The following is a 21,147-nucleotide window of genomic DNA, read 5'->3' on the forward strand; positions in this document are numbered from 1 at the left end:
AAGAATTTAAATAATCAGGCTTGGGTACAAAAGTTTTTCTACAAGGATGTTCCATGGCCACAGTCAACATTACATATAATTGGACAGAACTATAATAAAATATAAATATTTAGTCTTAAAAGTGATGCCATCTTTGGATAGCATGATTGTGATTTTTTTGAAAATTGATTTTCATAAATATAATGAGTATGTTATTTTAACAGCTTTTTTTTAAGTTTTAGAAATAGAATTTAAAAGAAGAATTCAGAGTATGAATTTAGCTTTAAAAAGGCTAGATATCTACATGACTTAAATATTCTCCAAATGTAAACAAAGGTTTCCTTTGCCTTTTGTGTTTGGAAAAGATTAAAAGGAACCATTTTTACATTACAGTGAGAGATTTCAGTTAGATTTTTAAAATCTACTAAGGATTGTTGAATATATTGGAATTGTTTAAAGGCTTAGGAATCAGTTTTACATGCAGGTGAGGTAATGAGATATTGGTTATTTGAAGTTTTGTTTTGATTACTATTTTGTTTTGTTTTGTTGATAAACTTAGTTTTAGAATGTGAGGTATCCTACCACTTAAACATTAACATATTGGTTAAATTGATGTTAACTTTTTGTGATAGTGCAAACAGACGTTTCTTTTTTAAAAAAGCTCTAATTTGGTAGTTTTGTAATATAACTAGGTCATTTGTTTTCAAAGTAATTTTAGGTTTCCTCTACTAAACATTTATGTGTTCAGGAATGGAATGAATAGTCATCCCCTTCTTTTTCACTAGTGGTGGGAAGAATGCTAAGGTTTGATTCAAGTAAATTTGTTTTTCTTCTTTATTAGAGCAGTTGTATGTTTGCAGAAAAATCACTCAAAAAGTATAGAATTCCCAGATACTCATTCTCATACCCACAGTTTTCCCTATTATTAACATTTTGCATTCGTGTGGTGCTTTTGTTGTAATTGAGCAAACAATATTGTTGTAATTATGTTATTAACTTTAGCCTACTGTTTGCATTAAGGTTCACTCTTTGTGTTGCACAGTTCTATGGACTTCTTGTGTGTGTGGTAACTTATATACAACCTAAAATTTCCCTTTTATCTCTTTTCACATGTACAATTCAGAGATGTTACATTCACAAAGTTGTGCCTTCATCACCATCATTCATTGCCAAAACTTTTCTGTCACTCCAGATAGAAACTCTACAAACTAAACATTACTTTCCATTCCCCTCCCCACCCAGCTCCTGATAACCTGTATTCTAGTGTCTGACTTTATGAATTTTTATATTCTGCTTATTTCATACAAGTGAGATCATACAGTATTTGTCCTTTTGTGTGTCTTATTTCACTCAACATGATGTCTTCAAGATGCATGCATATTGTAACATGCATCAGTACTTCACTTCTTTTTACAGCCGAATAATATTCCATTGTGTGTATATGCATTTTGTTTATCTGTTCATCTGTTGATGGACACTTGGGTTCCTGCCGCATTTTGGCATTTATGAATACTGTAGCCCTGAACATCGACATGCAAATATCTGTTTTATTGAAGTAGATTTGTTTTTGATAACCTTGTTTAGTTTTGAATGGTTCTAAGTAGTTGGACTCTTTGCCTCTTGTATTTGTTTTGTTTGTTTTTATCATGAAATTTGTAACCTATAAAGAATAGAAACTAAGAATAGGGGCTCTAAAGTCAGGCAAATATGGTTCAAATCTTGGTTCCACTCTAAATTAGATTTGTGACCTTGGGCAAATTATTTAACATCTATTAGTCTTAGTTTTCTTTGCCTATAAAATGGAATAATATTTGTTTTCTCAAGGAATTATACTAAAACTTATTTGTGATGACAAATATAAAATTATAGTGAAAGTAAAATTTGCTTAGAGTATACACAAGATCACTGTCAGAAAACCAGAACATGAAACATGCTGAAATCAAAGTATTCTCTGTTCAAGTCCAAAGTACCAGCTCTAAGCCTACTTCCCCTCTCCCTTTGTAGATTCAAAATAAATTGGCATGAGGAGCCAAGAATGGAATTGAACTGAGATGCAGGATTTCTTATTATAGATAAGCACTCTAAATCTTCCCTGGAGAGATGTCCTTTAATGTTTCTGGAACGCAATATCACATTTTTTGTTATTGGATCATTTTGTGGCTTCCAAAAGTGACAGATTTATCTGGTGAGCCTTTTTTCTTCCAAGGTAGTTTTAAAATTTGAGTAGAACAGTGAAATTGGATATGGCTTGGAACCAGTTTGAAAGCAAAAAGTGTGGATTTCAATTTGATACTTGAGAACCCCAAAATAATTGTGTATCTAAATATTAAATTATATTTACCTTTTCTACCAAGTCCTTGATGGTGGAATTGGACACAAGTATTAGAAATTGTAAGTTTGATTTTTTACTTTTTTAATTTTCTCTTTCCCAACATAAGTAGGAATGAAAAGTGAATAGAAAGAAGAAAAGATCAGAATAATGAATCTCTTGGAAATGTATCTATCAACTATTTTATAACCTGATTCTTAGCAATATGTATAATACTCTTTATGGTACAGTCATAACATTGGAATATTCTGCAATCAAAAAAAGATTTATATATATTAATATGGAATAATTTCAACATAACAAAACAGAATGCATGTCATTGCATGTAATATTATACCACTTTGTTTTTTAAAAAGGAGGATATATATGTATATGTTTGTGCATGCATATTTCATCTTTGGAAGGGTTCGTGAAAGCTCTGGTAACCATAGTTGTGTCTGAGAGAAGGTGTAGGAACAAATTTATTTTTCATTCTATACTCTTTTGTACTGTTTGGATATTTTTAACCATGTTCATCATTCACCTTTGAAAATTAATTTTTGTAAAGCTTAATTGAAGTAAAATATTCTTGGCATTTCGGACAATATATAAATGTTAGCATTTGGCAAAGAAATATTTTTTTCTATTCTTATGTCACTGAAATCTACTATTTTATGTAATTTAAAAATCTGAAATAGACAATTAGACAATTAAAATTTGAGTTTCTTTTCAATTTCTTTTGGTCCTGAAGTAATGAAATCTTACATATGGAAGCACAGTGGTAGTCTCAAAAAGTAATTGGGCACTTAAAATAAAAAGATGGGGTAGAGATTTTTATATATTGACTTTTTCAACCAAATCTGTGTGCAGATATCTTTAGATAATATATCATAGCTTATGTACATACATACACATAATATAGAGGAGAAACAAGCTTCAGGAGAGAAAGAATACAAGAACTAGCATTTATCGAGGGCCTATAAATTGCCAAGTTCTTTACACAAATTATCTTGTTTAATCATCAGTAACTCCATGAAGTAGATGTTATTTTTCCTTAGTTTGCAGATGAAGAAAACTGAGATCCAGAGTGGTTAAGTGACTTTACTGAAATCCCACAAACAGAAAGTGGCAAAGCTAGAATTTGAATCTAGGGCTCACTCAATCCAAAAGTCCTATTTCTGCTATTCCACAATGATGCTTCTTTAACAGAAGCATCTCTTCCTGTTTTGTACATACCTTCCATATTATAACTACTTGGCTGACCACTTGGCAATATTTTTATTTGTTATCTTTCTGGTTGTGTAGGAAATAATTTTGGTAGAATCAAATACTTGAGTTTGCCACATCTTGATGCCTGTTACATTAGGGAGTTGGGATCTCTAATAGGTAAAGAGTAAAAAAATCTGTGAACATATTTTTTTCCTGTTTTTTTTTTGTGTGTATGTGAATTTTTATTATTTTTTTCCCAGAACTTTATGAAATCTTCCTCTCAAGAGCAAAGGAACGGTGGAAAAGTTTCAGTGAAGCAAGTTCAGAGAATGATACAGAAGGTATGATTTTTTTCTTTTTTAAATAAGAACTTCAAGATAAAAATCCAGCTTTGAAATATAATTTGATTTTGTACCATATGTCAGGAACTGTAGCAACTGCTTTATAGACATACCTCATCAAACTTTATTAACTCTTTCAATAGGTGGTAGCATTATCTTTAATAATGTAAGAGGAAACTGAAGTTCAGAGTGGTTAAATAACTTGTAAGGAGTGAAGCTGGGATATAAACCCTGGTTGTTGCACTCCAGAGCCCAGGGTTTAAACCACAACATTGAATCTAATGGGGGTGAGGTATTTTTAGGCCAAGTGCTTACTTAACCTGGAGACAAATGACCCCTCCCTCCACTGACTTTCACTCCTTCTGTCATATATTATTTATAGTTTTTATCATGTCTTACCCTTTGTTTAACTTATTCATCGTCCTCATCTTTCCCTCCACCTTCATAATTTTTTTTCCCTAATCATTTCAGGGAAAACACGAAAACTAGGTAAATCATCCTAGTTTACCAAATGTAGGTAAATTTATTCAGCCATCTGTTGTCCTTACATAATGGGGAGCTATTTATCTTCCAGTCACTTCTTTTCGCTGTGTTTGCTCTACTTCATAGAAAACAAGCTCTCTTCTCTTGCTGTAAGTAAAACTCTAAAAATCAACATGACTTAGAATGGAGAAATGGTGTATGTAGGCAACTCTGTTACATTTCTTGGATACACTTTCTTCTGTTTTAGAAAAATGAACATTAGGGTGAGGAAAATTGATAAAGCAAGGTTAGAGAAAATACTTGATTTCCAGAAGTGGTCATGTAAGTATCATCCTGAGGCCTGTAGGCTATGTCAGCTATTTGTGGGGAACTGATAGTGCAAGAAAGGTGAAAATATAAGAAGTTTTATACTGGCAGGGCCTCACCTGATTGATTGTTCTTTTCTGTAAACTCATTTTTATGAAGAAATGAAATTATAAGTTTATACCTTGAAACATTTTGTCAAGAAATAACTGGTAAAGTTGTACCTCAGTAGAAATTAATTGAATGTGGTAAAGAATTGTTCCACTTAGAAGCAGTATTTAATAAAATGCTGTATTCTTATTTGCTAAATGTTTATAATCTACGGTTGTCATTTAACATTTTCTGGCTGTTACCTTTTCAAATATTGTTTCTGCCCCATCTCTATCTCCTCTCCTTCTGGGACTCCAGTTACATATATGTTGGACTGTTTTACAGTATCCCACAAATCTCTTATACTTCTAAAAAAAATTCTTTTCACTCTCTGTGCTTCAGTTTGGATAATATTTATTGATCAATAATCAAGTTCGCTAATCCTCTCTACTTCTGTATCCAGTTTGCTATTAAGTCTTTACCATAAGTTTTTAATTTCGGGTATTATACTTTGTAATTTTAGAATGTTCACTTGGTTCTTTTTATGGATTCTCTTTCTCTGCTGGAATTCTTCATCTTTTTTTCCATCTTTTCCTCAGTTTTCTTTAACATTTTTATAATAGTTAATGTTCTTGTCTGTCAATTCCAACACTGGATGATCTGCAGATCTGTTTATTTTGTTGTTGTTTTTTTTTAATAAATCACATTTTCCTGCTTCTTTGCATATCTTAAAAGTTTAATTGAATGCCAGTCATTGTATGTAAAATAATGTAGAGACCAAAGTTGGTTTCCCCCCAGTTAGAACATGTGCTGTCTTATTAGGAAGTTTGGATTAGAAGCTTATCACCTCAATCTAATCAGCAGTTGAGCTAGGCTGGGGCAAGGTTGCAGATTTGGATAGACTTAGTTCACTTTGCTTTCAAATTTCTTCGTAGGAAGTATGGTCCTGTTTTGATTACAGGCCACTCCCTCCAGGGAGACTCTCTTGCAAGCACCATGTTTTATTCTGTCTTTCTAGCCCAGTCTTCTACACTACCCCAGCACTCAGCATAAGTCCCATAGGGGAAAACCAGGTATATATACGCAGGACTCCTCCAGATTCCTATCTGTCATACCGGCCCTACTTGGCCATGATCCAGTTTCTCTTTCCCCAAACAAAATTACCTTTGTCTATGGCAAGCCCAATCCTAAATCGATGCTCAGACTTGGCATATTCCCCTAGGGAGAAAGATGGCTGCTGGTATCCACTCACCTAAGAAAAGCTCATCCATTTCTGGCATTTATATCCTCTCGACCTCTCTGTGTCCACAGCCATCTAATGACTTTTGTGAAAAACGGAGTATTTGGATTTTTTTTACTACTTGTCATGATGGGACCCCGTACCTTTTATAAAAATAGGAAGCAGAAATCTGTCACCGTAAAACTTTGACAAATGTATAAGTAGATCCTTTCTTTATGTAAGAGGCACTAATTTCCAACAGAAGTTGTGTGGCATTTTTTTTTAAATCTCCTGATTATTCAGCTTTTAACTTTCCTTAAACAAACTTATGTGATCATTCTGTGTTTATAAGATTGAATTTCTTGCAGCCCAGCAATCATTTTGATTTAATCTCCTTGGCAAATACAGGTGTATCTGTTGCTGATCGGGAGGCCAGTCTGGAATTAATTAAGCTGGACATATCCCGTACATTTCCATCTCTCTATATCTTTCAGAAGGTGAGAGTTTCTGACCAGCTTATAATATTTTTAAAAATTCTTTTAATATCCAAAGGAACACATTATCTAAATGCATAGCTATTTTAGAAACGGGAAAACTATAAAAATTGGGGACCTTTATGTAAAAAGTAAGAAATTAGGAAAATTTTAAAGGAATTTCTATTTTATTCCAGTAACTGAAATACTTTGCACTTAGCATAGTACACAGTGCCTTTTATGTAATAGGTACTTGATGAATTTTCATTACGGTGAATTTATTTTTTATTCTGTGAGATATTTGAATTTTTAGTGTTTTTGCCTAGTTAATTGTTCAAATATAAATAACTTTGTCCTAAATCTTAAAAATTTTCAGCACCTACCACATAGAATGACTGTTGAAATAGGAAGATGTGGTTTATTTTTTCATATGGAGGCTGTTACAAAGTTACTTATACCTTATGAGAAGAGAAATGATTCCATTTTATATGTACTTTGTATTTGACTCAGTCTTTATACATGGAATTCCTCTATCTTTAGATTGATGAATCAATCTTTAGATTGAAAAAAATCCTTGCTATTAAGATTACACAAATTAATTTGTATTAATAATTTTAATTTGGTTTTCTTTTGCTGAAAGTATATTATGTAAAATGAAGGAAATTGTACACAAATTATGTAGATTGTATCCATTAAATGAATTTTTCTAGCTTTTTTGTTCTTCAGGATTAATTTTTTTTAATACTTTAGGTAACATTTTGGCAGCGTGCATTTAGAGTATTTTTGACAATTGTTTAGTACACTAAAACAAGTAGTCATTTAGAAAGTGTTAGTTTATTAACATGTTATATGAGAATTAACTTAAAGACAATTATTTATATAGTTTCAAATTTTATTTTCTCTCCTAAGGGTGGCCCATATCATGATGTCTTACATAGTATCTTAGGGGCATATACTTGTTACAGACCTGATGTTGGTTATGTAAGTATTTGTTTCTGTTTGTTTTGAATATCAACATTTTATTTATATTATTATCAAAATATCTTGTGGTGCACTATCACCCAAATGTCTCTATGTATTTTTTCTTGGGCCCATCTGTTTACCCAGAGGGGAACCTTCCAATCTCCTGCCAGGCAGTTAAGATTCACTGCCAGCTGTCTGAGCAGGCAGCTGGGAGTTTCACCATTCAATTTAAACTAATTTAATGCTCCTGTTGTCAGTATGGTGCCATATCCCCTTTCCCCAACCCTCCTTTCCTTGACTGTGCCTCTAAAGAATGACTCTCTTATATTCTGCCAAGGTAAGTAAAGGATAGGCACCTGCCCATCCTGGTTAGGGAAGGGCATTTGCTCCTTTTACATACTTTCAACCAATCCTACCTTTAGCTCTGCCCCTCAATTTCAGAGGTACCTGATAACTTCGATTCCTGAGATTTCCAGGGTTTTGTGGCTGGGATTGGCTTGTAGCTTATTGACTTCCTCCTCTTCATACTTTAGTTTCAGTGTTCTCCATTTTGTTAAAATTTCCAAAATACTATTGGACCTCTTTTCTCTATTGATTATATATATATATTCTTTCATTCTCTGTCCTTTTTTTTTTTTTTTTTTTTTTTTTTTTATTACTGTCTTTTCTACTGTTTGGGGAGGGACAAAAGAAAAATGTGACACTCAATTTGCCATTTTTAAGTAGCGGTCACAAAACCTTCATCTTCTCATCTTTGCCTTCTCCCTTGTGTTTTTCTCTCTTTGTGTCTCTTCTTGTAAGGACATCACTCATATTGGATTAAGGGGCAGTGTGACCTCATCTTAACTAATTATACCTGCCATAATTTCCCATTTCCAAATTTCATATTTCTTGCTTCATCCTGTAATCACGTTGACACAACCCTGACTTGTGTCAGAATAAATGACTTCCTTTCCCAAACTGAATAAACATACTATTATGCATTTTGGAATTTTTCTAAAACCTCTGAAAAATTAACCTGAGTGTGTGTAGTGCGAGAGGTTAGAATACAACTACAAATCAATAATTCTGGCAACTGCCATATAATTTTGCCTTTTGTTATTAGGAAGTAGAAAATATTAAACACTTTATAAGAAAAATAGTACAAACTATTAGAATACATATTTCATGACATGATTTGACAAAATAGATTTTTAACTACCATAATGAATAACACATACTGAATCTGTAAATAAATCACACAAAAGTTTTATATGTGGATTTATGCAGTGTATCTTGAAAAATTTAGTAATCTTGTTCACGTTCTGGTTATGTTTAGAAGAACCGCTGGCACCAATTTGTACTGCTTTTGCTATTCTCTTCTCCTATCAGGGACTCTTTCTGAAGGGCGTGCATTCCTTGAAAATAGATATGGTATGAAAGAGGTGAGGTCCTAAATGAGAATTTTCATTACTCTTCCCTGTTCTATTATATAATGGAATTAGTCATACACACACACACACACACACACACACACACACACACACACACATATGAATGAATGACAGCAGTTTAGGATTATCCCTTTGTTCCATGCCTCAGAACCCTCACCATATTTACTCACCATAGTAAGTTTTACAATAAATGAAGACTGTGACTTTCACTTGCTACTGTGAATGCAGGACATTCTCAGGCAGATTATCTTTAGAAAAGAATACATATCTAACTGAGGTTCTGGGAATGGATTCCTTTAAAATTATCCATTCCTGTGAATTCTTTGAAAAGTCTTTATGTGTCTCCAGGGCTATGCCTATCCAGTTTTAAAAACCACTATTGAATTGTAGTGATAATTGAATTGTATTAGAATTGTATTAATTTTTCACTCTGAGGAAATGGTTATAGATTGCTTCTTGGTTAAAGATCGTGGTCTTGAGTGTCACTAGAATGTAGGTCCTCAGATGCCAGCTTTTTCCTGTTAAACAAGTAGGTAGCTATTATTTTGCCTGGCACTTTCAGCAAACTGGGCCTACACTATCGTGGGCCTCTAAGGTAGGTGTACCACAAAAATAGAAATGAGAAGATCAATGAAGTTTCCCAATATAGCGAAAAGAGGCAGAAACTGTAGATACGGACTCACATGTTATCATTAGAACATTTTTATTTCCATTTACAAGTATTTATTTGAGTAAGAGGTCATAAAATATATTTTTATAGTACACACAAGAGAAATGTGAATGAATAAACATAAAATGACAGGTGCTGACAGATTTTGGTGTTTATAAATGAGATTATCAATAACTTTAAAAATTCAGAGAAGTTCAAAGTGTATTTAAAACTTGAGACCATACTTTACAATATGTTATATAAAAATAAGGGTTAGGCTTTTAGAGGTAATTTATGACTTAATAGTTTTTTAAATGATTCCAGAATGGGTTTCTAGACCTTGCCATGTATGAAAAAGAAGAAAAAAGGCAAGCACTTTGGCAAGTAAATTATTAGTCCATAGCAACTTGGCAAAAATTTACTTTTTAAATGTAAATATTCTTCTGTTTGCATTTATTCCTATTACAGAAGCAGAAAACTAATATGCTAGGTATATTTGAGGAGTCTGTGGTCTATATAGCAAAAATGGTTTAAAAAAGCTTGACTTCTATGAAAATGTGCACCATACTGCACATATAGTAACTGAGTAAATGTAAGCCATATGATTATTTATTTATTAACTCCTCTCTATAAAATATTTAACCTCAAATCTCACACAGCATCCCCTGTAGGCTTTGTAACTTTCCCGTATTTATTTTTTGTTAAAACTCTCTGTTTCCCCATAGTGATTATCAATAAAACTCTAAATAAGAAAGGCCTGTTTGCTTGTCTGCTAGAATAATAAAGAATGGCGAATCTGAGTAGACCTCTTCCCATGTGTTGACAAGGCCTGAGAGAAGAGAGAAAAACTTCAAGTGACAGAAAGTGAATGGGTTGCACAGGTGTTTCAACTGTATTGGTAGTTTTATTTCTTAAACTGAGTGGTCTGTGTATAGGTGTGCTTTTTTTGTTGTTTCTGGGTTTTTTGTTTGTTTCCCAACTTTTTGTTTTGAACACCTTCAAACTAACAGAAAAGTTGCAATGGTTTTTCTCCCTGATCCATGGGTCAGGGTCATGTGTAGCATATAATTGTCAGATGTAATTATCTGATTATTTCCTCGTGATTCGATTCAGATTAAACAATTTTGATAGAAATATTACATAATGAAGTGGTACAGAAAATGTGTCTAATAATGCATAGCATCTTAGATTCAGTTAAATACGGTTTTACCCCTTCCATTATCCTGCCACCCTTCTGTTACAGATGGTTAATGCTTTGCCCCTTCATCCGTTCAGCAAATGTTGTGGTATTAAGATTACAATGTACTTTCTGTATGTCTTATATTTCACAATAAGGAGATAACTGAAACTTGAACTGTGACCCATAACATTCTTTGAAATTACATATATAACTACTTGTTAAATCATACTTTGAAAGTTATCACCTTTCTGTATATATGCTATAAATCACAAAAGGTAAATAATTGAAATTGTGGAACTGTAACCTATAACATTCTTTGAAATTTACTCTAGCTACTTGTTAAATCGTGCTTTGAAAGTTACCTCTGTTCTGTGTATATGTTAAATTTCACCTAAAAAATATATTAAAAAAAAAAAGATTCTTTCTTCAACTGTAACAGAAGTACCAATGCCAAGTATTAATGTGGGGGTGGGGTGGAGGGGATTGATGGGAGTGCTGTATTTTTTACATGATTTTTCTGTAAACTTACAACTTCTCTAATTAAAATAAATAAATAAATAAACAGCTTCTATGCAGCAGCAAAGACCAATCCAAAATGGAAATTACAAAGATTAAAAAAAAATTCCATTCATGACAGCATCTGAAAAATAAAATATAATAAAATACTCAGGAATCAATAAAGGAAGGGAAGGACTTATTCACTTAAAACTGCAGACATCCTTAAAGACTTAATATTGTTAAGATATCAATGCTACCCAAAGTGATCTACATATTCAGTGCAATCCCTATCAAAATTCCAGCAGCCAATTTTGCAGAAATGGAGAAACCAGTCCTCAAATTCATATGGAATCACAAGAACCTTTAAATAACCAAATAATTATTGAACAAGAAAAATAAAATTGGAGGTATTGCTCTCCCCAATTTCAAAAATTATTACAAAGCCACAGTATTCCATACAGCATGGTACTGGCATAAAGACAGACATATAGACCAATGGAATAGAATTGAGAGTGCAGAAATAAATTCGTATGGCCACATGATTTTCAATAATCATGTCAAGTACATTATTTGGGGAAAGAACAGTCTCTTCAACAATTGGTCCTGGGAAAACTGGATAACCATATGCAAAAGAATGAAGTTGGACTTCTACCTCAGACCATATACAAAAATTAATTCAAAATAGATGAAGGACCTAAACATCAGATTAAAACCATAAAATTTCTTAGAAGAAAACACAGGGGAAAGTTTCATAACATTGGATTGGGCAGTGATTTCTTAGATATGACACCAAAAGTATGAGCAATAAAAGAAAAAATAGGTAAAATGGACTTCCTCAAAATTAATAACTTTTGTGCATCCAAGGACATTAATCAAGAAAGTGAAAAGAAACCTACAGAATGGGAGAAAATAATTGCTAACCATGTATCTAATAAGGATTTAATATCCAGAATATATAAAGAACTCCAATAATTCAACGACAAAAGACAAACAACCTAATTGAAAAATGGGCAAAGGTCATGATGAATTAGACATTTCCCCTAAGAAGATTCATGGATGGCCAATAAACACATGAAAAGATACTCAGCATCATTGATCATCAAGGAAATGCAAATCAAAACCACAGTGAGATACCATTTCATGCTCTCTAGAATAGCTACTATTTAAAAAAAAAAAAAACAAAAAAACAGAAAATAACAAGTTTCGGAGAGGATGTGGAAAAATAGGAACCTTGTACATTGCTGGTGCAGCACTGTGGAAAAATATCTAGGTAATTTCCTCAGTAAATTAACTACAGAATCACCATATAACCCAGGAATTCCACTGCTACATATATCCCCAAAAGAATTGAAAGCAAAAATTCAGAGTAATATCTATACACCAATGTTTACAGCAGCATTATTTACAATAGCCAAAGGGCTTAATCACCCCAAGTGTCCTTCAACATGAACAGATAAACAGAAAGTGGTATATACAAGCAGTAGAGTATTAGTCAACTTTAAAAAGGAATGAAGTTTCCAAATATTTTCTCTCATCATGTTGGCTGCCCCTTCACCTTTTTGACAAATTCCTTTGAGATACAGAAGCTGTTGATTCCAAGGAGTTCCCATTTGTGCCTATTTGAATATATTATGTCACCCCAAATACCATGTTCTTTAATGCAGTCTTGTGGGGGCAGACATATTAGTGTTGATTAAGTTGGAACCTATTGATGGTTTCCATGTAGACATGACTCAATCAACTGTGGGCAAGACATTTGGTTGGATAATTTCCATGGAGGTGTTACCCCACTCATTCAGGGTGGGTCTTTTTTTTTAATTCATTTTATTGAGATATAGTCACATACCATGCAGTCATACAAAATAAAGCATACATTCAGTTGTTCACAGTACCATAGTTGTGCATTCATCACCAGAATCAATCCCTGACACCTTCATTACCACACACACAAAAATAACAAGTATAAAAATTAAAGTGAAAAAGACTTTTGCCCATTTTTTAAAATTCAGTTTTGTTGAGATATATTCACCTACCATACAGTCATCCATGGTGTACAATCACCTGTTCACAGTACCATCACATAGTTGTGCATTCATCACCCCAATCTATTTTTTTTTATTTTGAACTAAATTCAAAGTTATAGAAACAGTTGCAAAAACAATACTAACCCAATACACAGAATTCCATCATACCCTGACCCCTCTCCCCCAATAGCTCAATCCACCAACTTTAACATGCTGTCACATCGCTATTTCTTTCCCTCCCTTCCTATCATCCATCACCTATTGCTCTGTCTTCTGAACATATGAGAGCTAGCTGCACACATCCTTGAACATACACTATAATTCACATATACACTTCCCATGAACAAGAACATTCTTTTATGCAATCCCATTAAGTGGAGCTAAGAAGTACAAGAGATTCAACAATGATACAAAGCTTACATTCTATATTTCCTTTACCTTATGTCTCAACTGTGTCCCTTTGAGCCACCTGTCCTCTATCCTCCAATCCCATCCAAGTTCATCTTTGGCATGCAGTTGTCATCTATTTAGACCGTCTTTTTTTTTTTTTCCCCAGTTGTGGAAATATATATACAGCCTAAATCTTCCCATTCCCCCCCTCCCTAGCCTTCCATTAATGGGATTAATCACATTTAGAATGTTGTATTGCTCTTTCCCCCCATCCATTACTAGAAATTTCCCTTCACCTCAAATAGCAACCCTACACTCATTTCTTAACTCCCCATTGCCCCTTCCCCCATTTCTCTTAACCCAAACTCTACATTTCATCTCTATGGTTGTATTCTCCGATAATTTCTTTGTGTTTACTGTGGGGCTTAAAATTAACCTCTTAAATCCATATCAAACTTGTTTTTCTTTCATACCACCTTCACTTCAATAGACACATAAACTATGTTCCTATACTCCTCCATTCCCCCACGTTTATATAGTTGTCTAAAATTACATATTTTACGTTGAGTTCAAAACCACTGATTTGTCCTTAGAGTTTGTGTATTTTGTATCATGTAGGAAGTGCATAGTGGAGTTACAGTTCAAAAATTATTGACTTCTATTTGTATTCCGTTGTGGTTGGAGAATGTGCTTTGAGTATATTCAATTTTTTTTTTTTTTTTTAATTTCTTGAGGCTTGTTTTATGTCCCAGCTTATGGTCCCTTCTGGAGAAAGATCTGTGATCACTAGAGAAAAATGAGTGTCCTGATGATCTGGGATGTAAGGTACTATATATGTCGGTTAAAATTCTCTATATCTCTTTCTCCTTTCTTTGTTTCTCTGTTGGTAGGGCTCCCTTTAGAATCTGAAGTAGGGCAGGTCTTTTATTGGCCAACTCTCTCAGCATTTGTTTGTCTGTGAAAAATTTAAGCTGTCCCTCAAATTTGAAGGAGAGTTTTGCTGGATACAGTATTCTTGGTTGGAAATTTTTCTCTCTCAGAATTTTAAATATGTCATGCCACTGCCTTCTTGCCTCCATGGTGGCCACTAAGTAGTCACAACTTAGTCTTATGTTGTTTCCTTTGTATGTGGTGAATTGCTTTTCTCTTGCTGCTTTCAGAACTTGCTCCTTCTCTTCAATATTTGAGAGTGTGATCAGAATATGTCTCAGAGTGGGTTTATTTGGATTTCTTCTATTTGGAGTTTGCTGAGCATTTATGCTTTGTGTATTTATATTGTGTAGAAGGTTGGGGAAGTTTTCCCAACAATTTCTTTGAATACTCTTTCTAGACCTTTACCCTTCTCTTCCCCTTCTGGGACTCCAATGAGTCTTAAATTTGGACGTTTTATTTTATCTATTGTATCCCTGAGATCCACTTCGATTTTTTCGATTTTTTTTCTCCATTCTTTCTTTTATTCTTTCATTTTCTGTTCTGTGGAGTTCTAGGACACTGAGTCATTGTTCAGCTTCCTCTAGTCTTGTATTGTGAATATCCAGAGTCTTTTTAATTTGGCCACCAGTTACTTTTATTTCCATAAGATCTTCTGTTTTTTTTATTTACTCTTGCAATGTCTTCTTTATGCTCTTGTAGGGTCTTCTTTATGTCACTTATATCCTGGGCCATGGTCTTCTTGATGTCCTTTAAATCCTTTGCCATGTTTTTGTTCCTCGATTGTAGTTCTTTGATTAATTGTGTGAGGTACTGTGTCTCTTCTGGTATGTTGATTTGTGTGTTTGGAGTTGGATTCTCCATATCGCCTGGTTTTATCATATGCATTAAGATTTTCTGTTGTTTTTGGCCTCTTGGCATTTGCTTTGCTTGATAGGGTTCTTTCAAGTTGTAAAAAAAAAATACCTATCTAATTTTCAGAAACACAGTTTGGTGGCGTACACTTTCTCTAACTAACCAGCAGATGGCATCTGTGAGTCACCTATACCCCTCAAGTCAGTTTTCCACCTTGTCCCCACGGTGTGTAAGGAAATGATTCTTGTGGGATTCAGTTGGAGAACTCAGTTTGGGTGTGTTGCTTGAGCTGTCTGCCCTGAATGTGGGGTGTGTGTACGGGTGGCCAGGGAGGAAGGACAGCTTTAATGTTCAAATCCCCCAGGTTCCCGGAGATTCAAGGCCACCGCAAGAGTCTAAGCCTTCATTGCATTTCAGCCCCAGACCCTCTCTCTCACTGTCCCACAAACCACCGGACTTGGCGTAGTGTCCCTGGGTTCTCTGAGCGGGTCCCGCCACCAGCCGCGATCCTCCAGTACCTCTGCTGAGGGAATGCCATGCTATGTCACCAGTGTGCGCCGTCCTTCAAGGGAAGCCCCGTGCCACCGGGCCGTGCTGGGGCGCTTTCAGCCTGTTGCAAAAATGGCCGAACGGGGTGTCTCAACACCCCCCTCGTCACACAGTTCCTCCTTCCCAGCTCCGGGACAACTGTCGGGGCTCTGGGCTGTGGGCATGGCCCCAGGCAGGAGTTTATCCGGCCTTCTGGGAGCCAGCTGCTAGCCGCGGGGTTTCTTTCTGCTTTTGGCTCTCCCCTCCATTCTCCTGGCCCCAAGGGTATCTGCAGCGGGCTATCTTCCAGGCCAGACACCAAGAGGCCGGCCCAGCCCCATCTTGCTGTGTTTTACTGCGTGGTTCCCACTATCACAGTTGCAGCCACTCCTGGGTTTTTCCCTTTTTTTTTTTTTTTAAAGAGCCAGTCGGTCTCCAAACTGTAAACCCTGGCTTCCCTGACCGCCACGCGGCTGCGGGTCTTCCAGTCAGCTTACTCACTAGTTTCAGAATGCAGACTCCCGGTTTCACCAGGTATACGGCCCCTGGGATCTAGAAGACCTCGTCCAGCTGGTGCATTGCTGTAACCGGTATTCTGGGTCACTTTCTGGTTTTTATCTAGTGTTTTTCACGGAGGTGTTTTTTTTCTCCTGTCTCACCTAGCCACCATCTTAGTTTCTCCCCTCAGGGTGGGTCTTAATTAAATCACTGGAGCCATATAAAAGAGCTGACAAACAGAAGGAACTCAGAACATCTGAGAGGGACATTTTGGAGAGCAGCTTAGAGAGACATTTTGAAGATGGCCATTGAAAGCTGACACTGACATTTTGGAGAATGCCATTTTGAAATGCAACCTAGTAGGAAGCAGATGCCAGCCACCTGCCTTCCCAGCTAACAGAGGTTTTCCTGATGCCAGTGGCTTTTCTCCAGTGAAGATAACCTGTTGTTGATGCGTTACCTTGGACACTTTATGGCCTTAAGACTATAACTTTGTAACCAAATGAACACCGTTTATAAAAGCTAATCCATTTCTGGTGTTTTGCAAAACAGCAGCATTAGCAAATCTTAACACCATTTATCTATTTTTTTCTTTGTTCCATGTGCTTTGGGTGTAAGGTCTAAGAAGCTACTTCCTAATACTAGGTCTTGAAGATGTATCCCTACATTATCTTCTAGGAGTTTTATGGTACTGTCTCTTATATTGAGGTCTTTGATCATTTTGAGTTAATTTTTGTATAGGGTATGAGGTAGGGGTCCTCTTTCGTTCTTTTGGATATGGATATCCAGTTCTCCCAGCCCCATTTGTTGAAGAGACTGTTCTGTCCCAGTTCAGTGGATTTGGGGCCTTATCAAAAATCAGTCGACCATCTATCTGGTGGCCTTTTTCTGAACTCTAGATTCAATTCCGTTGATCAATATGTCTATCTTTGTGCCAGTTGTTGTTTTCGCTACTGTGGCTTTATAGTGGGCTTTAAAGTCAGGAAGTGTAGGTCCTCCTACTTCACTCTTGTTTTGTAGAATGTTTTTAGCAATTTGAGCCCCCTTTCCCTTCCAAATAAATTTGATAACTAGCTTTTCCAAGTCTGCAAAGTTGGTTGTTGGGATTTTGATTGGAATTGCATTGAATATTAGATCAATTTGGCTAGAATTGACACCTTAACAATGTTTAACCTTCTAACCATGAACAGGGAAGATCTTTCCACCTCTTTAGGTCCCCTTGATTTCTTTTAGTAAAGTTATGTAATTTTCTGTGTGGAGGCCTTTTATGTCTTTGGTTAAGTCTATTCCTAGGTACTTGATTTTTTTAGTTGCTATTGTGAACGGAATTTTTTTCTTGAGTGTCTCTTTAGTTAGGTCATTTCTAGTGTATAAGAGCATGACTCACTTTTGTGCATTAATCTTGTATCCCTCCACTTTGCTGAATTTGTTTATTAGCTCAAGTAGCTTTATTGTCAATTTCTCAGGATTTTCCAAATATATGATCATGTCATCTGCAAATAATGACAGTTTTACTTCTTCCTTTCCAATATGGATGCCTTTTATTTCTTTGTCTTGCTGGATTGCTGTGGCTAGAACTTCTAGCACAGTGTTGAAAAATAGTGCTGACAGCAGGCATCCTTGTCTCAGTTCTGATCATAGGGGAAAGGCTTTCAATCTCTCAACAGTGCGTACTATGCTGGCTGTGGGTTTTTCATATATGCTTTTTATCTTATTGAGGAAGTTTCCTTCAATTCCTACCTTTTGAAGTGATTTTATAGAAAATGGATGCTGAATTTTATTGAATGCTTTTTTTGAATGATTTTTTCCTTTCGATTTGTTAATGTGTTGTATTACATTGGTTGATTTTCTTATGTTAAACCACCCTTGCATGCCTGGAATGAACCCTACTTGGTCATGTTGTATGATTCTTTTAATATGTCTTTGGATTTGATTTGCAAGTGTTTTGTTGAGAATTTTTGCATCTATATTCATTGGGGAGATGGACCTGTAGTTTTCCTTTCTTGTAGTGTCTTTATCTGGTTTTGGTATTAGAGTGATGTTAGCTTCATAAAATGAGTTAGGTAGTGTTCCCTTTCTTCCATGTTTTGAAAAAGTTGGAGCAGGAATGGTGTCAGCTCTTTTTAGAAATTTTGGTAAAATTTCCCTATGAAGCCATTTGGCCCTGGACTTTTATTTGTAGGAAGCTTTTTGATGACTGATTGGATCTCGCTTTACTTGTGATTGGTTTCTTGACATTTTCTATTTCTTTCCAGGTCAGTCTAGGCTGCTCATGTGTTTCCAGGAAATTATCCATTTCCTCTAAATTGACTTGTTTGATGGCATACAGTTGTTCATAATATTTTCTTACAATTCTTTAAATTTCTTCAAGATCCACAGTAATGGCCCCCTCTCATTTATTACTTTGTTTATTTGGGTCTTCTCTCTTTTTGACTTTGTCAGTCTAGCTAAGGGTTTGTCGATTTTGTTGATCTTTCCAAAGAACCAACTTTTGGTTTTATTTATTCTATTTTTAATTAATTAATTAATTAATTAATTTATTTATTTATTTATTTATTTATTTTTGTTCTCCATGTCATGCATTTCTCCTTTAATCCTTGTTATTATCTTTTCTTCTACTTTAAGGTTACTTTGCTGTTCGTTCACTAGTTTCTTCAGTTGTTCAGTTAGCTCTTTGATTTTAGCTCTGTTGTCCTTTTTAATGTATGCATTTAGAGCTATAAATTTCCCCCCTCAGCACTGCCTTTGCTGCATCCCATAGGTTTTGATATGTTGTGTTCTTGTTTTTATTCGTCTCTAGATATTTGCCAATTTCTCTTGCAATTTCTTCTTTGACCCACTGATTGTTTGGGAGTGTGTTCTTTAACTTCCACATATTTGTGAATGTTCTGGTTCTTTGGTGGTTATTGACTTCTAGTTGCCTTCCATTATGCTCAGAGAATGTGCTTGGAATAATTTCAGTCTTTTTAAATTTATTGAGGTGTGGTTTGTGCCCCAGCATATGCTCTATCCTAGAGAATGTTCTGTGAGTGCTAGAGAAGAATGTATATCCTGGTAATTTGGGATGTAATGCTCTATGTATGTCTGTTAAGTCTAATTCATTTATCACATTGTTTAGGTTTTCTCTTTCCTTATTGGTCCTCTGTCTGGTTGATCTATCTATGGGAGAGAGTTGTGTATTGAAGTCTCCCACTATTATTGTAGAAACCTCTGTTGCTTCCTTCACGTTTGCCAATATTTGGCTCATGTACTTTGGAGCACCTTGATTGGGTACATAAACATTTATGATTATTATTCCTTCTTCGTGAATTGTCCGTTTTATGAGTATATAGTGTCCTTCTTTGTCTCTTATGACATCTTTGCATTTAAAATCTATTTTGTCTGATATCAGTATAGCTACCCCTGCTTTCTTTTGGCTGTAGCTTGTGTAGAATATTTTTTTCCATCCTTTCACTTTCAGTCTCTTCGTGGCACTGGGTCTAAGGTAAGTCTCTTGTAAACAGCATATTGATGGTTCGTGCTCTGTAATCCATTTTGCCAATCTGTATCTTTTAATTGGGGAGTTTAACCATTTATAATCAATGTTATTTCTGTGAGGCAGTTCTTGAATCAACCATCTTATCCTTTGGTTTTTATTTGTGATATCTATTTCCTCTCTCTCTTTCTCTTTCTCTCTCTCTCTTTTTTCGTTTAAGTTACCCTTATTAATACTCTTCAGTTCTGTGCCCTTCTTCAGACCTCTGTCTCCTTGCTTTTTTTCTTAGCTGATATAACTCCCTTTAATATTTCTTGCAGAACAGGTCTCTTGTTAACAGATTCTCTTAGTATTTGCTTGTCTGTGAAAATTTTAAACTCTCCCTCAATTTTTTTTTCATTTTTATTGAGATTGTTCAGATACCATACAATTATCCAAAGATCCAAAGTGTACAATCACTTGCCCCTGGGTACCCTCCATACAGCTGGCATTCCATCACCACATTAATTTTTGTTCAATTTTTAGAAACTTTTCATTACTCCAGACAAGAAATACAGTGAAAGATGAAAAAAGAAAAAAAAAAAAAGGAAACTCTAATCCTCCCCTATCCCTAACCAACCCCCCTCAATTGTTGACTCATAGTATTGGTATAGTACATTTGTTACTGTTTATGAAAAAAAGTTGAAATACTACCAACTGTAGTATATAGTTTGCAATAGGTATATATTTCTTCCGTATATGCCCCTCTATTATTAACTTCTAATTGTATTGGCATACATTTGTTCTGGTTCATGGAAGCGATTTCTAGTATTTGTACAGTTGATCATGGACATTGGCCACCATAGGATTCAGTTTTATACATTCCCATCTTTTGACCTCCAACTTTCCTTCTGGTGACATATATGACTCTGAGCTTCCCCTTTCCACCTCATTCACACACCATTCGGCGCTGTTAGTTATTCTCACATCTTGCTACCAACACCCCTGTTCATTTCCAAACATTTAAGTTCATCCTAATTGAACATTCTGCTCATACTAAACAACCACTCCCCATTCTTAAGCCTTGTCCTATATCTTGGTACCTTGTATTTCATGTCTATGAGTTTACATATTATAATTAGTTCCTACCAGTGAGACCCTGCAATAATTGTCCTTATGTGTCTGGCTTATTTCACTCCATATATTGCCCTCGAGGTTTTGTCATCAACCCATTTTTTTTTTTTTAATATGGTTCTGTTCACTCACCGTACATTCCATCCTAAGTAAATAATTGATGGTTCTCTGTATGGTCTTATATTTATGTGTTCACCACCTTCACC

The 21,147-nt window shown here is 35.1% G+C and overlaps 1 protein-coding gene across 4 annotated transcripts in view; it reads left to right on the top strand.

Moving 5' to 3' along the window:
* The window catches only part of TBC1D12 (TBC1 domain family member 12), a 205,416-nt gene that overhangs the window by 163,615 nt on the left and 20,654 nt on the right, over positions 1-21,147 (top strand). For all 4 annotated transcript variants that reach the window (XM_037804426.1, XM_037804427.1, XM_037804424.1 and 1 more), the window contains 3 exons: positions 3,757-3,837; positions 6,341-6,429; positions 7,315-7,386. In XM_037804426.1, coding sequence (XP_037660354.1) covers positions 3,757-3,837; positions 6,341-6,429; positions 7,315-7,386 — 242 coding nt within the window. The remainder of the gene's footprint in view (positions 1-3,756; positions 3,838-6,340; positions 6,430-7,314; positions 7,387-21,147) is intronic.

Source organism: Choloepus didactylus, chromosome 15 (genome assembly GCF_015220235.1).
Source record: "Choloepus didactylus isolate mChoDid1 chromosome 15, mChoDid1.pri, whole genome shotgun sequence".
Taxonomy (NCBI): domain Eukaryota; kingdom Metazoa; phylum Chordata; class Mammalia; order Pilosa; family Megalonychidae; genus Choloepus; species Choloepus didactylus.